The following is a 17,774-nucleotide window of genomic DNA, read 5'->3' on the forward strand; positions in this document are numbered from 1 at the left end:
GTAGGGTGGGATGAGCACATTCACGGTGCTGCTTGCAGGATGGGTAAAGTTTAAAGGGGACAGAAAGTGTACTGTGCATCCAGGACAGAACTCTGAGGAAGCAGCTGAGGAGCAGACACAGAGGGGTGCCCTGCTCCAAGTGCCACGTGGCAAGTGATCCTTCTTTGGGGCCCCCACCCCAGTAGCCTGTATGTTTCCTGCAGGTGGGGCTGTGTCCAGGATCACCAGGCAAGGAGTAGGCAGGCCCCCCAGCACCCCACACCTGAGTTCCAGCCGGACACCACCCACCCCAAGCAGACAACTCAGCGAAGGCTGAGCACCACCACCGGCACTTCCTGAGGAAACAACCCAGCTGGGCTTCACAGACGAGAGGGGAGCAAAGGGATGAGGTCCGGTCCTCACCCACACGTGCTGATGAATTTTAGGGGAGGAAACAACTGTTAAATCTAGGCCCTGGGCCGTGCTGCTAGGACTGAGGAGGGGATGTAGCTTAAGCCTGGGAGTGACACACCAGCATTAAGGACCCCCACCCCGCAACCTGCTGCACACAACACGCTTTTCTGATTGTCCTTGGGGTTGGGCACCTCCTCTCTACCAGAGTAACAGCTGCAGGAAGGCAAGGGAGCCACCCCGGGCCTCTGAAGTCCCTCCCAGGGAAGGGCTTCACCAGGACACAGTAATGGTCTGGGGTAGCTGAGCCGGGCCGCTTGAAGGGCTCAACTCAGCTGGCCCCCCAGGCTGAACCGTGGCATGTCAACCCAACTGGGGTCAAGAACTCCATCCCTCCTCCCTGCCATAAAAATGAACCTGGCGTTATAACCATAAACCAACATTTTAGCTGCTCTAATGTACACCAGAATAAAGCAAAAGCACTCAACATCCCACACTGCCCAGCCCCCCAACCCAGCAAACACAATAGAAGCCAGCTGGGTGGTGGCATTGCTCAGTGGGTGGGTGGGCAGGCAGCAGGGATGTGGCACGGAAAAGTTCAGCCCATGATCAGAGACTTCAAGGACAAAAAGAAAGATATAATACTCCAGCTAGCAAGGGCACACGAACAGCCTCGACACAGCACTGCCCTCGTCCAGCCACCCCCCACAACCCCTTTTGCCCCCCCTCACCCCACCGCCGACCTGAGAGGTTTCCTGCTCGCGTCAAAGGGGACTCAGGAGACAGACGCCTGCCTGGGGCAGGTTTCAAAGCAAATATACCCAGTTTATTTTGGAAGCAAGTACCCTCCCGAATTTTTATTTGCTGCATTTAAAAAACATCTAAGGCTGTTTGTGTGGTTCTTCCCCAAACCCTCAACCCTGCCAAAGCCAGTTTTAACACCCAAGGTCCTTTCCGGATTCCAGGCCTGGAGGCTGTAGGAAGCCACTGAATCCCTGAGGGCAGGAGGATGGTGTCCTTTGGCCAAAGTTTCTCCAGGCAGAGCCAGCTGCTCCTGACGGCTGGTAACACCCCCAGGAAGTGGTACCCTTGAAGGCAGTACTTGGACGGGTGCCTGCCTGATAGAGGCGGTTTCCAGCTAGCCCTCCCCGGATCCTCAGCCAGAGTGGTCATCACTAGCTCCAAGAGGAGTCAGGTTGCCAAAGTATTCTTGCAACTCAAGCAGGGCCTGGAAGCGATGGGAGATGGTGTTCTTCTCAGCCTTGGGCATCTCTGCGTACCTAAGGGGCAACAGTAGCAGCTCAGAGAAGAGGGAGCCCGGATTCAGGGAGGGTAGGTACACCTCACCTCATCCTGGAGCCCAAAGCTCAAAGAGTCCCCAGGAAAGGGTAGTGGGGCCACTAGCTCCTGGCAACCAGAGTTAATTTTTTAAAAATCAGAGTCTTAAATTCCCCTGTAGGTAGAAACCCATATTAATGAGTGTGAAAGGATCTTAAACTTGTTCTAGTGTGTCCAAAAGTCATCAAAGGGAAGCTGGGGACAGGGGGACGAGCTGCATGTTTGATCAGCTTTGTCATCTGTTGATGGGAAGCAGTGGAGCCTGACAGTCAAACACAGCAATCTCCTCCAATGCACTGTGGGGCGGGCAGGTGTGGGCAGGGGGCAGCAGGCGAGCCTCGAACAGCCAGCCAGTGGCCTGCCATCCATGGCAGGGCTCCAGTGAGCTGAGAATCCCTACTCCAGTTGTCACTTTCACATCTATGCTGTCCAGTATGGTGGCTACCAGCCACTGTGGCCATTTAAACCAATTACAACTGAATAAAAATAAATTCTGTTCCTCAGTTGCTCTAACCACATTTCAAATGCTCCGCAGCCACATGTGGCTAATGGCTACCGGATTGCACAGCGCAGATACAGAGCATTTGTGTCACCAAAGTGCTGCTTCATGTTGTCCTCAGCCCTGCCTGGCTGTTGTGAGGCCTCAGGCCACACTCCCTAAGGGCCCCCCTCCAGCTTGACAAGCCCGATTCCAATAATGGCCAACATGTCCCGTGTAAATAAGCGGGGGCTAGCATGAAATACTGAAAACACCTGGCACTGTGGGGGTGTAACGTGGTGGCCAAATGCTAACATTTTTCCAGACTAAATGGGGGTCAGATAATCATCCAACAAATCTGACAAGCCCAGGTCAGAGGGGGGAAGCCACTGAAGCTACAAAGCTGCTCTGAGCTGAGCTGAGCCCGAGAGCCCAGGACTTCAGCTACGCCCAGCTGCCTCCCAGCTGTGGACCGGGCCACCCAGATTCCTTGCATCCACCCCAGCAGAGCTGCCTTCAGCCAGAACGGCACCTCAGAGCCTGCCCCGCCTGTATCCGCGTGCCTGCACCTGGGCAGGGCACTGACCCAACCCAGACCACGGCCATCCCGACCCCACACCCCTGAAAGAAACTGGGGCTCCTTACGTCTGCTCATATCCATCAGGCTGAAAGCAGGGGTCCCAGCCAAAATCCCGGCAGCCACGGGGCACCACAATCCGGCCCTGCCAGAGGAAAGGGGGACAGGTGTGCCACTGGGTGTGGAGGAGATGCACTATGAGGAGGGCAGTAGCCAGCTTGAGTTTGGTTAGTTTATGAATTTGGTTAAACCCTATTTACTCAAAATATATTATTTCAAGGGGTCCATGGTGCCGGCAAATGTTTGCTGAACACAGATAAAATGCAGAGCAGGACGGCTCACTGCCCACAGACAGGGAGGAACCACATGCTTAATCAGCCCACCCATACCCCTGGGACCAGCCTCCCTCTGTGAAGCTTTGACAAACTGTGACCTCACTGAAGAAGAGAATCAACTTTGAAAGACTGACAGAAAACATTTTCTCCTAATAGGAAGTTTGAGGGCCCTGAACTTTGCAGCCAAGCCCTGTGCCTGCTACTATTACTGCATTTCTCAAAATACAAGGGAGGCTCTAACAATTAAATGAAATAACAAAATAGAAACTACTTTGCACAATGTTCAACACAAAAATGAGCTCAATAAATACAGGGTGTAAGAGGCAAATTCCAAAAGGAAAATGTGACAAAGACAACCAGTGTCATGAGATGTCAGGCTACCTTGGGAGTTTAAAAAAAAAACAAAAAACAAAACTTATAAAATACAAGGAGGTACTAGAGGATGGGGATTAGCCATATAAATTCCAAGTCATTCAGACCAAAGGCAAATTCTGCTTCTGCTAATGGGGAGCTGTGTGACTGAGGCCAGTTACTGAACCACTCTGAACTTCACCCATGCAACAACTGTTTTTTGAACACCTCAGCCAAGCAGGCACCAGGAAAACAGAAAGCCTTAGCCTTGCCTTCACAGAATGGATCTCTTAAGCAAAACAAGCATTACATCAGTAAACACATTAATGATTACCAAATGCAAAGTGTCTTAGAGGCAACAAACTGGGAGCTGGGCTCAAGAATAACAAGATGGGGAGCTCAGGGAAGGCCTCAGTGAGGAGGGGACACTTTGGCCACATAAAGGACTAGGGGAGGACACAGCTGTGCCGAGGTCCAGAGATGGAGAAGGGCTTAGCATATGCACTGCTGAAAGGGCAATGTGGCTGGGGTTTAGAAAGCACAGGGGAGAACAGAACAAGGAGAAACAAGGCTACCTCAGTTAAAGTCGGGGTGGGCAGCAACAAAGTACAAACAGCAGCCCAAGCCGGGGAGACAATAGGGAATGGTCGGATGGCAGTGATCAGGCCCCGTCAGCAGCATAGCTGCTAGTCAGTCATGGTGCAGGAAGTTGGGCCTGTGGTTGTTTATACTTTTGATTTTTGAGAGAACATTTCTGTGAAAGTAGCAGACCACTAAAACTAACTGTTAAAAATGTAAATGTAACCAGGCAATATGATCCAGCAATCCCATTTCTGGATATATATCCAAAAGAATGAAAACAGGATCTTGAAGAGATATTTGCACACCCACGTTCATAGCAGCATTATGAGCCAAAAAGTGGAAGCCATGCAAGTGTTCATCGATGAATACAGGCAGACCTCGGAGATATTGTGGGGTCAGTTCCAGACCACTGCAATTAAGCAATTATCGCAATAAAGCAAGTCACATGAATATTTTGGTTTCCTACTGCATATAAAAGTTATATTTACACTATGTTGTAATCTATTAAGTGTGCAATAGCATTATGTCTAAAAAAAAATGTACATACCTTAATTTAAAAATACTTCATCGCTAAAAATGCTAACCATCATCTGACAATGCAGGATTGCCACAAACTTTCAATTTGTAAAAACATAATATCTGTGAAGCTCAATAAAACGAGGTATGCCTGTAAACGGATAAAGGAAAAAGTGGTATATATATACAATGGAATATTATTCAGCCTTAAAAAAGGAGATCCTGTCACATGCTACAACATGGATGAAACTGGAGGACATTATGCTAAGTGAGATAAGCCAGTCACAAAAAAACAAACACTGCAGGATTCCACTTATATGATGTATCTGAGGTAGCTGAACTCTTAGCAACAGAAAGTAGAATGGTGGTTGCCAGGTGCTGCAGAGAGGAGGGGAAGGTGGAGTCGTTATTCAATGGGCATAGTTTCAATTCTGCAAGATGAGAAAATTCTAGAGATCTGGTGCACAACAGTGTACACTATTGTATCGTACACTTAAAAATGAAGATGATAATTTCTGTTACCTGTTCTTTCACCACAAAAATTAAAAATCTAATCAGGGAGGGTAAAGTAAAACATCTGTGGACAGTCCCTGGTGCAGCCACTGGCATAGGGCTATGTGAGCTATGGTGGGACTCTAGATTTTATCCTGAGCAGAAAGGACAAAGCAGAGAAATGATGTGCCTGAAGGTACACTCCTGCCACGGGGAGGGGATGGATGGGCTGGGGTGGGGGGGAGCAGGCCAGCCCAGAGGGTGGTCTGGACCCTGTGAGAAGCAGCTGAACCTATGGTCTGATAGGTAAGCATGGGGGCACTGAAGGGCAGTTCTGAGAGGAATGAGTTGGGGGGAGAAGGAAGATTCTATATGAACATAAGAAGTTGGAAAGGCTGTGAGATGTTCAAGGGAAGCTGTTGCCTCAGCAGTGGGATGAGGAGATTCAAGCTTGGAGAAGTCTGGGCTATAGATGTAGCTCTAGGAGTTGTCACCTTCAGTTTCCACATCTGCTTCTCAGGAGAGCATACAGTGCAGAGTTCTGGGTATACCAGGCCCCAACAGCTGTAAGCCATTGTGCGTTTCCAAACAACAGACTCAGGAGTCAAATACGTTTCGGGATTGACAGCACTTCTAGCTGTGGTACCCAGGGGCGCGCCCTCCCCACCATAGTCCTGCAGCAGCATCGCGAATCACAGCGCCCTCTGGCGGCACGCGGGGGAACGAGCATGGGTACGCACCGAGGTCCGGCCCCTGAAGAGACGCACAGGCTCGCTCGGGTCCCCAGTGCTGAGCGCAAACGTGCAGAGTGCATAGGCCGACTTGTCTTGGAACCCAGCCAGGAGCTGGTGGAGACCTGCGGGCAGGTGCAGTGAGGGCTCAGCGCACTCTATGCTGCCCAGCCTCAGTCAGCCCCAGCCCCCTCTTCACACTCAAGGGGCCCAGGTGGCGAGGGGAGTTATACATATCACCAAATAGGCCCTGCGCTGATAACCCAGGAAGTTGGGTGATGGGGACGTGGGGTTCCTTATTCTACCACTGTGGGCTTCAGGGTATGCGCTGCTGGGACCAGGAGGAGCAGCAGGGTGTCCTCCTCCCCGCCCCCCACTGATGCAAGGACAGCAAGCAGTGGGGCCAGTCCCTCTCAGAGCCAGAATCAACTAGAGCCCCTTTGTCCCTCAAACTCAAAGCTCTCACCACCACCCCCCCACCCCATCCACTCCTCCCAAATCTCAGTGCTCCCTGGCACCGGGTGTATAGGGAGAGTGTGAGCTGTAGATTATAGACGGGGAAATTGAGGTGAATGGAGACTCCGTGAAGGGGATGGAACCTGAGATTCCTGATTACTAGTTGGAGCTCCTCCCCTAGAACCCACAGATTCTTAATTTCAAACAGGTCTAAAGAAAGAGACAAATGGGGATAATACCTTCAGGCTTTAACTTCTCCAGAAACCACTTTCTGCAAGAGAAATAAAGGTGAGTCAGACACCACAAGCAGATGAATGTTCTTACCACCTTGTTTCTGGGCTGCGTCCCCCAGGGATTAGAGCCCTGGGACAGCCAAGGAGAAAAGATAAAGAATGTCTCAACTCAAAATGAAGAGAAATAATCCAATAGGACAAAGGAAATGGAGACAAAGAGGCAATCCACAGAAGAATCGATAAACCAGTGAAACCCTCAATCTCACTGGTAATTAGGGAAATGCAAATTAAAATTGCATGTGGTAACATTTCCCACTCCCGCCATTACAAAATACTAAAAAGTCATAAAACAGTGCTGGTAAGAATATGGAGCAATGTACACTATAAGTGTGTAGCGGTGCTACTGCCTTGGCAAACAAATTAGCAATCCAAAAGTTAAAGATACAGTTAACCCTTGAACAACATGAGTTTGAACTGCATATGTTCACTTATACATGGATATTTTTCAGTAGTAAGTACTACAGTAATATACAGTTGAATCCACTGATATGGAAGGCCAACTGTAAGTTAAACGCAGGTTAACCCCCCCGAGTTGTTCAAGGGTCAACTGTATACATACCCAAGACCTAACAAATTGGGGTATTTGTACCCTAGAGATACACAAAGACCTTCTGAGGGGGTCCAGGGTACTGGATAGCTTTAAGGAAATCCATCTGCAGATCTCAACTTATTTCCTCTTTCCTGAAACTGATCTGCCCACGAATGTACCTCTCCAATGGGTGAGTTCCCCTTGCCCATCTCAACTTACACAATCACATTCTCTCACTTTACAAAAGAAAGGTATGCCTCTTCCCCATCCCTAATCCTCCCTCAAGACAATCTGACATACTGGTGTTGATGCCAAGACAGTGAATGACCCGCAGTATCAAGTAACCAATCATTTCAAAGTTCAAGTGGTTTTGTGGCCAGGGCCCTGCAAAAGGATGGGGGAGCACTCACATGTAGGGGCCAGGGAGGCCCCCAAGGGCGTTGAAGCACAGACAGGTGTCCTCCACCAGTACAGGGCCCTGCACCTGCAGCACAAGGACATGCAGCCCTGAGACCTGTGCCCAGCAGCAGGCCCCATCTCCACCCTGAATTCCCCGGCCACCCAGGCCAAGGCCATACCCACAGCTAGCTGGGATGTGCAAGAGCAGCATCAGATAGAGGTCCATCTGCTCTGGGTAACAGCCGTTGACTAATCTCTTATCTTCATTTTAAAGGTAGGGACATCAAAGACTTGGCAGCTTGTAAAGTTTGCTCCAGGTACAGTGACAGGAGAGCTGGGATTCATACTCAAGCAGCCTGACTGTTTACAAAGCACTCTTTTTCAGTTCCACAGAGATGTGTGAGTGCAGGGTGGATGTATGTGGGGAGAATGCAGGGGTGGAATGTATGTACCTGAGAATTGGGAAGAGTGAATTATATGTGTGTGTGGTCATCTAGGGGGATACTATGCAGTCAAGGCTGAGAAAGGAAGGCAGTATTCCAGAGCCAACATTAACTGATTCCAGCCTAGCTAAGCCTGGAAAGGTCCTTCAAGTCATTATAAACTGGCCCACCATATACTTTACCCATCCCCAGCAGGCACAGACCCCAGGAGCCACCAGGACAAGAGGCGCAAGCACAGGACATGTGTGAAGCAAGCACCTGGCGAGCTGCCTCCTGACACTTCCGAATGGAAATCTCATCAGGCTCTCCTTGGTACTCTGGCACTTATCAGAGAAACAGACACACAGTCAGGTCACAGAGAGAGAGAGAAATTGAATCATCTTTTAAAAATAGAACTAAACAGAGACATACGGTCAATCTTCTGTGCCACCAAAGTGCATGGAAACTTATCTCCTAGAATCTGAATGACCTGTTCCAAAATGAAAGAACATTTATCACCATTTGTTTAACTATTCCCCATTACTACACAAGCTATCACCCACCTTTCTCGTCAGGTAACTCTCCTGTCAGTCCCCCAAAGCTTACCAAGTCAGGCCCACGAGCCTCACCCCAGCCTTCAGGGTCCCACCCCAGCAGGTCAGCTCCCCCATCTGCTTACTCTCCGATCCCTCCCTCCTACTTCAGGTCTCTGTTCATGCTAACCACCCACCTAGAACACCCTCTTCCCTTCTCAGTGCTCCCAAAACCTATCCTTTGGGCCAGGAATTTTCTATCAGGGGTTACCCAGAATTCAGGAGGTCTGTGAACTTGGATTAGAAAAAAAAAAAACTGCTTTATTTTCACTAACCCCTACCTGAAATTTAGCATCCCTTTTAATAGTGAATATAGAAAACAAACACAAATAGCATTAGCATCTCCTGTGATATTTAAACCTATTAAAATCACAGATGCTGTCATATCCCATTACAGTTGTAGCAGATATCTCAAAATATCATTTACAAGGGGGCAGAGTCAAGATGGTGGCATGGGAAGACGCAGAGTTCGTGTCACCCTACAACTCGGGCGCCTGCCAGATGCTGGTGGGGGACCTTGACGCCCAAGGAGACGGGAAGAACCCCCAAGTGAACGGCTCCTGCAATGGGAGCTCTGAGTCTGAACCACTGGACTAACAAGAGAACCTCAGACCCCAGGGAATATTCATTGGAGTGAGGTCTCCCGGAGGTCCTCATCTCGGCACCAAGACCCAGCTCTACCCAACAGCCTACAAACTCCAGTGTTGGAAGCCTCAGGACAAACAACCAGTTAAACAGGAACACAATCCCACCCATCAGAAAAAATGAGAGGGTAAGAAAGTATGTCACAGATGAAGGAGCATGGTAAAAACCTATAAAACCAAATAAATGAAGAGGAAATAGGCAATCTACCTGAAAAAGAATTCAGACTAATGGTAGTAAAGATGATCCAGAATCTCAGAAGTAGAATGGAGGCACAGACTGAGAAAATACAAGAAATGTTTAACAAAGTTCTAGAAGAACTGAAGGACAAACAGAGATGAAAACACAATAACTGAAAATGAAACATACACTAGAAGGAATCAATAATAGGATAACTGAGGCAGAAGAACAAATATAAGTGAGATGGAAGACAGAATGGTGGAAATAACTGCCAAGGAGCAGAATAATGAAAAAACAATGAAAAGAATCGAAGACAATCTCAGAGACCTCTGGGACAATACTAAACACACCAACATTCGAATTATAGGGGTCCCAAATAAGAAGAGAAAAAGAAAGGGTCTGAGAAAATATTTGAAGAGATTATAGTGGAAAACTTCCCTAACATGGGAAAGGAAATAGCCACCTAAGTCCAGGAAGCGCAGAGAGTCCCATACAGGATAAACCCTAGGAGAAACACACCAAGACACATATTAATCAAACTAACAAAAATTAAGTTCAAAGAAAAAATATTAAAAGCAGCAAGGGAAAAGCAAAAAATAACATACAAAGGAATCCCCATAACATTATCAACTGATTTTTCAGCAGAAACTCTGCAGGCCAGAAGGGAGTGGCAGGATATACTTAAAATGATAAAAGAGAAAAAACTACAACCAAGATTACTCTACCCAGCAAGGTTCTCATTCAGAGTCAACAGAGAAATCAAAAGCTTTTCAGACAAGCAAAAGGTAAGAGAATTCATCACCACCAAACCAGCTTTACAACAAATGCTAAAAAAACTTCTCTAGGCAGGAAACACAAGAGAAGAAAAAGACCCACAAAAACAAACCCAAACAATTAAGAAAATGGTAATAGGAACATACATATTGATAACAACCTTGAATGTAAATGGATTAAATGCCCCAACCAAAAGACACAGACTGGCTGAACGGATACAAAAACAAGACCCGTACATATGCTGTCTACAAGAGACCCACTTCAGACCTAGGGACACATACAGACTAAAAGTGAAGGGATGGAAAAATATATTCCATGCAAATGGAAATCAAAAGAATGCTGGAGTAGCAGTACTCATATCAGATAAAATAGACTTTAGGGCTTCCCTGGTGGTGCAGTGGTTAAGAATCTGTCTGCCATTGCAGGGGACACAGGTTCGATCCCTGGTCCAGGAAGATCCCACATGCTGTGGAGCGACTAAGTCCATGCACCACAACTACTGAGCCTGTGCTCTAGAGCCCGTGAGCCACAACTACTGAGCCCGTGTACCACAACTACTGAAGCCTGCGTGCTTAGAGCCTGTGTTCTGCAACGAGAAGCCACCTCAATAAGAAGCCTGCATACCACAACAAACAGTAACCCCTGCTTGCCGCAACTAGAGAAAGCCCATGCACAGCAACGAAGACCCAACACAGCCAAAAATAAATAAATAAAATAAATAAATTTATTTAAAAATAGACTTTAAAATAAAGACTGTTACAAGAGATAAGGAAGGACAGTACATAATGATCAAGGGATCAATCCAAGAAGAAGATATAACAATTATAATCGTTTATGCACCCAACATAGGAGCACCTCAATACATAAGGCAAATGCTAACAACCATGAAAGGGGAAATCGACAGTAACACAATAATAGTAGGGGACTTGAACACCTCACTTACCCCAATGGACAGATCATCCAAACAGAAAATAAATAAGGAAACACAAGCTTTAGATGACACAATAGACCAGACAGATTTAATTGATATTTATAGAACATTCCACCCGAAAGTGGCAGAGTACACTTCCTTCTCAAGTGCACATGGAACATTCTCCAAGACAGATCACATCTTGGGTCACAAATCAAGCCTTGGAAAATTTAAGAAAATTGAAATCGTATTAAGCATCTTTTCTGACCACACTGCTACGAGAGTGGAAATCAATTACAGGAAAAAAACTGTAAAAAACACAAATACATGGAGGCTAAACAGTGCACTACTAAGTAACAAAGAGATCACTAGAGAAATCAAAGAAATAAAAGAATACATAGAAACAAATGACAACAAAAACACGACGACTCAAAACCTATGGGATGCAGCAAAAGCTTTTCTAAGAGGGAAGTTTATAGCGATTCAATCTCACCTCAAGAAACAAGAAAAATCTCAAATAAATAATCTAACCCTACACCTAAAGCAACTAGAGAAAGAAGCACAAAGAAAACCCAAAGTCAGTAGAAGGAAAGAAATCATAAAGATCAGAGCAGAAATAAATGCAACAGAAATGAAAACAACAGCAAAAATCAATAAAACTAAAAGTTGGTTCTTTGAGAAGATAAACAAAATTGATAAACCCTTAGCCAGACTCATCAAGAAAAAAAGGGAGAGGACGCAAATCAATAAAATTAGAAATGAAAAAGGAGAAATCACAACTGACACTGCAGAAATACAAAGGATTATAAGAGACTACCACAGACAACTATATGCCAATAAAATGGACACCCATGAGGAAATGGACAAATTCTTGGAAATGTACAATTTTCCAAGACTGAGCCAGGAAGAATTAGAAAATATAAACAGACCTATCACAAGTAATGAAATTGAAACTGTAATTAAAAATCTTCCAACAGGACTTCCCTGGTGGCGCACTGGTTAAAAATCTGCCTGCCAATGCAGGGGACACAGGTTCGATCCCTGGTCCGAGAAGACCCCATATGCCACGGAGCAACTAACCCCATGTGCTGCACCTACTGAGCCTGTGCTCTAGAGCCCACGAGCCACAACTACTGAGCCCATGTGCCGCAACTACTGAAACCCGCCTGCCGAGAGCCCATGCTCCACAACAAGGGAAGCCACCGCAATGAGAAGCCTGTGCACCACAATGAAGAGTAGCCCTGGCTTGCCGCAACTAGAGGAAGTCCACGCGCAGCAATGAAGACCCAACGCAGCCAAACATAAATAAATAAATTTTTATATAAAAAAATCTTCCAACAAACAAAAGTCCAGGACCAGATGGCTTCACAGGCGAATTCTATCAAACATTTAGAGAAGAGCTAACACCGATCCTTCTCAAACTCTTCCAAAAAACTGCAGAGGGAGGAACACTCCCAAATTCGTTCTATGAAGCCACCATCACCCTGATACCAAAACCAGAAAAAGATATCACAAAAAAAGAAAATTATAGTCCAATATCACTGATGAACACAGATGCAAAAATCCTGAACAAAATACTAGCAAACAGAAACCAACAACATATTAAAAGGATCATACATCAGATGCAAGGATTCTTCAATATATGCAAATCAATCAATGTGATACACCATATTAACAAATTAAGGAATAAAAACCATGTGATCATCTCAATAGATGCAGAAAAAGGTTTTGAAAAAATTCAACACCATTTTCCGATAAAAACTCTCCAGAAAATGGGCATAGAGGGAACCTACCTCAACATAATAAAGGTCATATATGACAAACCCACAGCAAACATACTCAATGGTGAAAAACTGAAAGCATTCCCTCTAAGATCAGGAACAAGACAAGGATGTCCTCTCTCGCCACTCTTATTCAACAGTTTTCAAAGTCCTAGCCATGGCAATCAGAGAAGAAAAAGAAATAAAAGGTATACAAATTGGAAAAGAAGTAAAACTGTCACTGTTTGCAGATGACATGATACTATACATAGAAAATCCTAAAGATGCCACCAGAAAACTACTAGAACTAATCAACGAATTTGGTAAGGTTGCAGGATACAAAATTAATGCACAGAAATCTCTGGCATTCCTATACACTAACAATGAAAAATCAGAAAGAGAAATTAAGGAAACAATCCCATTTACCACTGCAACAAAAAGAATAAAATACCTAGGAATAAACCTATCTAAGGAGGCGTAAGACTTATACTTGGAAAACTATAAAACACTGATGAAAGAAATCAAAGATGACATAAACAGATGGAGAAATATACCATGTTTTTGGATTGGAAGAATCAATATTATGAAAATGACTATACTACCCAAAGCAATCTACAGATTCAATGCAATCCCTATCAAACTACCAATGGCATTCTACACAGAATTAGAACAAAAAATTTTACAATTTGTAATGGAAACACAAAAGATCCCGAATAGCCAAAGCAATACGGAGAAAGAAAAACGGAGCTGGAGGAATCAGGCTCCCTGACTTCAAACTATACTACAAAGCTACAGTAATCAAGACATTATGGTACTGGCACAAAAACAGAAATACAGATCAAGGTGCAGGATAGAAAGCACAGAGATAAACCCATGCACATATGGTCACCTAATTTACGACAAAGGAGGCAAGAACATACAATGGAGAAAAGACAGCCTCTTCAGTAAGTGGTGCTGGGAAAACTGGACAGCTACATGTAAAACAATGAAATTAGAACACCACCTAACACCACACACAAAAATAAACTCCAAATGTATTAAAGACCTAAATGTAAAAACAGACACTATAAAACTCTTAGAGGAAACCATAGGAAAAACACTCTGACATAAACCACAGCAAGATGTTTCTTGACCCACCTCTTAGAGTAATGAAAATAAAAACAAAAATAAACAAATGGGACCTAATTAAACTTAAAAGCTTTTGCACAGCAAAGGAAACCATAAACAAGACGAAAAGACAACCCTCAGAATGGGATAAAATATTTGCAAATGAAACAACGAGCAAAGGATTCATCTCCAAAATATACAAACAGCTCATGGAGCTCAATATCAAAAAAAGAAACAACCCGGGCTTCCCTGGTGGCACAGTGGTTAAGAATCCACCTGCCAATGCAGGGGACACAGGTTTGAGCCCTGGTCTGGGAAGATCCCGCATGCCACGGAGCAACTAAGCCTGTGCGCCACAACTACCGAGCTACTGAGCCTGCGCTCTAGAGCCCACAAGCTACAACTACTGAGCCCCCATGCCACAGCTACTGAAGCCCATGCGCCTAGAGCCCATGCTCCGCAACAAGAGAAGCCACTGCAATGAGAAGCCTGCGCGCCGCAACAAAGAGTAGTCCCCGCTCACCGCAACCAGAGAAAAGCCCACACACAGCAACGAAGACCCAACGCAGCCAAAAATAAAAATAAAATAAAATAAAATAAAATAAATTTAAAACAAAAAGAAACAACCCAATTAAAAAATGGGCAGAAGACCTAAATAGACATTTCACCAAAGAAGACATACAGATGGCCAAGAGGCACATGAAAAGATGCTCAACATCACTATTAGAGAAATGCAAATCAAAACCACAATGAGGTATCACCTCACACCAGTCAGAATGGCCATTATCAAAAAATCTAGAAACGATAAATGCTGGAGAGGGTGTGGTAAAAAGGGAACCCTCCTGCACTGTTGGTGGGAATGTAAATTGATACAACCACTATGGAGAGCAGTATGGAGGTTCCTTAAAAAACTAAAAACAGAACTACCATATGACCCAGCAAACCCCACTACTGGGCATATACCCTGAGAAAACCATAATTCAAAAAGAGACATGCACCACAATCTTCATTGCAGCACTATTTACAATAGGCAGGACATGGAAGCAAACTAAATGTCCATTGACAGATGAATGGATAAAGAAGATGTGGCACATATATACAATGGAATATTACTCAGCCATAAAAAGAAACGAAATAGTTATTTGTAGTGAGATGGATGGACCTAGAGTCTGTCATACAGAGTGAAGTAAAGAAAAAAAGTAAAGAAAGAGAAAAACAAATACCATATGCTAATGCATATATATGGAATCTAAAAAAAAAAATGGTACCGATGAACCTAGTGGCAGGGCAGGAATAAAGACACAGACATACAGAATGGACTTGAGGACACGGCAGCGGGGGAGGGAGAAGCTGGGGCGAAGTGACAGAAGCATCGACATATACACACTACCAAATGTAAAATAGCTAGTGGGAAGCAGCAGCACAGCACAGGGAGATCAACTCGGTATGCATTAATAAAGCATATGTAACTGGATCACAAATATTTATAATATTTTGAGAATTGTAAATCAGTAGACTTGATTTCCTTTGTAATCCTATGTATTTTATTTTGTACATTTAAAAATATTTTCCTGAGAAAGGGTCCAGAGGCTTCGTCACTCTGCCAATGGGGTACCATGAGATGAAGAGTTAAAACTCCCTATTTTAGGCCAACTTCAAGTCTATTTTCTCCAGTGAGCCTCCTCTGGCCACTCCAGCATCTTCTTTTTTTTTCTCCTTTTTTTGGGGGGCCGTGCCACATGGCTTACAGGATCTTAGTTTCCCGACCAGGGATCGAACCCGGGCCCCGGCAGTGAAAGCTCGAATCCTAACCACTGGACTTCCAGGGAATTCCCTCCCTCTTCTTTAAATGTGGGAGGGCCACATTCTCAACCAGAGGTAGAGATGGCCTTGGGAGCTGGCACCCACCATCTTGCATGGCGCTCTGTTCAGTGTGGCACTGCCTGTCTGCTTGTCTGGTCTGGCCTCAAGATCACAAACCTTTTATCAGCACAGGGCTCTGACTTCTGAGGCCACCCTGTAACAGCGTGCAAGTGTCATTGGTCCCTATGTTGTAGACAAATGACCCTAATGACTGCACCCCATTGGTCTGCCTCAGACATCTAGTAGGTGTCATCCTGATTCCCCACACATGACCCACCTCCTTGACCATGGCTGACTAAGTAAGGGCAAACCTTTGATCCAAGCAAGGCCAATCAGAGCTGATGTCTGGCAGAAGCCTTACTGCCTCCTCCATCAGAAGGGAAAAATGCAGAAAGACCTCAAAAGGAAAAGGGATGAGCATCCAGAGAGAACTAGAAGGACAAATAAACCCCTCGATAGGGACTCCTAAGAAAGACTCCTCAAGCCCTGTGGGACAGCATACCATAGTATTCCCACGATTGTCACCTGGTTGTTTACATAAGCTCCCTGTGTCTCTCTACTATTTGCAGCCAAAGCGGTTCCATCAACCCCCAGAATTCTCAGAGCTGGCCACAAAGTCCCTGTAGGCAGGAACTTTGGATCCACTGCCTCCTTCACCACTCCTCTCCATTGCGCTGTGAAGCAGACCTCCTGCATAATGGCCATTTCACAGATGGCGGAAAGAGGCTGGGAGAGGCTGAGGACCACATTTCTGGACCGTGGTGGGGTGTGGAACTCAGTTTGGATGCCTGGCCCCACACCCTGTCCGGCCTCTGCCAACCCCAGGCCAGCAGCGGGGTCTGGATCAGCTCCAGAGGGGTGTCAGGGTCCCGGTTTGGGACCTAGCTTAAGAGGTGACCTTTGGGACAAGTGTTAAGGACCCCACCACTCCTTCAGCTCCCGATGCCCCTAAGCTCACAAGCCCCGTGCCCGGATTTGTCAAGGCCCTCATTCTATCGAGTCCAACCCTGGGTCGCCCCCACTCCGCACATGTGCCGGTCCACTCTGCGCGGCCCATCCCCTTCCCGATCCAACCCATCCCTCCGGGTCGGACTCTGTTTCCCCTCTGCTTTTCCACCAGCGTGCTTCCCTCCGCCTGGAAGCCACTTCTCCGCCTTCTCCCCAGCCAACCTTGCCACACGCTACCCCCCAACCGCCTCCTGCTCGGCTTCCCACCCCGCCCGTCACCTCCTCCAGCTTCTTGGCGTTCCCCGTGACAAACACGATCTTCTTCCCGGACAAGGAGGCCGCCATTGTGAGCCACAAGTACCTGGCAGGCTCAGCGGAAGCCCCTCTACTTCCGCCTGGCGGCGGAAGGGGGTGGCCCGGTTTCCGGCCGGGGGTCCCAGGAAGGCCGGCTGTGGATTTTGTTGCGTGCTGCGCGCTCCGGTGGCGGCGGCAGCTGTAGTCTGGGCACTTTAGGGGCGGGAAGGCTGCGCTGGGCGCCCAGAATCCTTGCTCAGATCCCCGGGAGCACAGCGCCCTTTTCCGTTTGAGCAGCCTGGGGCCCCGGGCGCTAGAAGGGAGGAGAAGGGCTCGGCCCTCCTGCGTCGGATTTGCTGGGGTCTTCCCAACGCTGGAGGTTGCGTACGCCGGGACCAGTCCCTCCCGCAAAGAGACGCTCTCCTCAAGGCCAGAAGACACCGTTCCAGCCACCTGCCCCACCCCTGCTTTCGCCCCTCTCTGGGACAGGGACACCGAGGAAGCAAAGAAGCACAGCGTAGCTACCTCGAGGCTGGTGATGAACTGCCTAGGCTCTGGACGATTCGCCTTAACCGCGGGCACTCTAAAGCTGTCTCTGGAAACTGTTTCCTTCTGGACAAGGGCCCCCAAACCTGGGACTTTATCCTGACCTCACCTTCAGCCTCGCTTCCTTAGCTCCTCCTTGCTTGCCAGCTCTGATCTACTTGACTGTGATCTTAAACTTGGCATAGCCTAAATCTAGCCCGGTCTTTTCCCCCATCTCCCAGATTTGCGACTTCAGTATTTCGACTCCCTTATTACCTCATCCCTCCAG

At 46.7% G+C, this 17,774-nt stretch overlaps 1 protein-coding gene across 5 annotated transcripts; it reads right to left on the reverse strand.

Annotated features, from left to right (window-relative positions):
- Nucleotides 1–1,194: 1,194 nt before the first annotated feature.
- On the reverse strand, nucleotides 1,195–17,080 carry ITPA (inosine triphosphatase). Of its 5 annotated transcripts, none has more exons than XM_007195844.3 (8): nucleotides 16,946–17,079; nucleotides 8,322–8,379; nucleotides 8,169–8,233; nucleotides 7,479–7,552; nucleotides 6,486–6,517; nucleotides 5,800–5,915; nucleotides 2,852–2,928; nucleotides 1,195–1,670 (listed from the first exon to the last, which is right to left on the reverse strand). In XM_007195844.3, exons 1-8 carry the CDS (start codon nucleotides 17,009–17,011, stop codon nucleotides 1,547–1,549), a joined length of 612 nt encoding a protein of 203 aa, XP_007195906.2. In that variant the 5' UTR covers nucleotides 17,012–17,079; the 3' UTR covers nucleotides 1,195–1,546. The 5 variants fall into 5 exon arrangements, with proteins under 5 accessions (XP_007195906.2, XP_057385909.1, XP_057385908.1 ...); XM_057529926.1 differs by having other exon boundaries at nucleotides 8,114–8,233; nucleotides 16,946–17,027; XM_057529925.1 differs by having other exon boundaries at nucleotides 8,093–8,233; nucleotides 16,946–17,027.
- Nucleotides 17,081–17,774: the final 694 nt, after the last annotated feature.

Source organism: Balaenoptera acutorostrata, chromosome 15 (assembly GCF_949987535.1).
Source record: "Balaenoptera acutorostrata chromosome 15, mBalAcu1.1, whole genome shotgun sequence".
Taxonomy (NCBI): Eukaryota; Metazoa; Chordata; class Mammalia; order Artiodactyla; family Balaenopteridae; genus Balaenoptera; species Balaenoptera acutorostrata.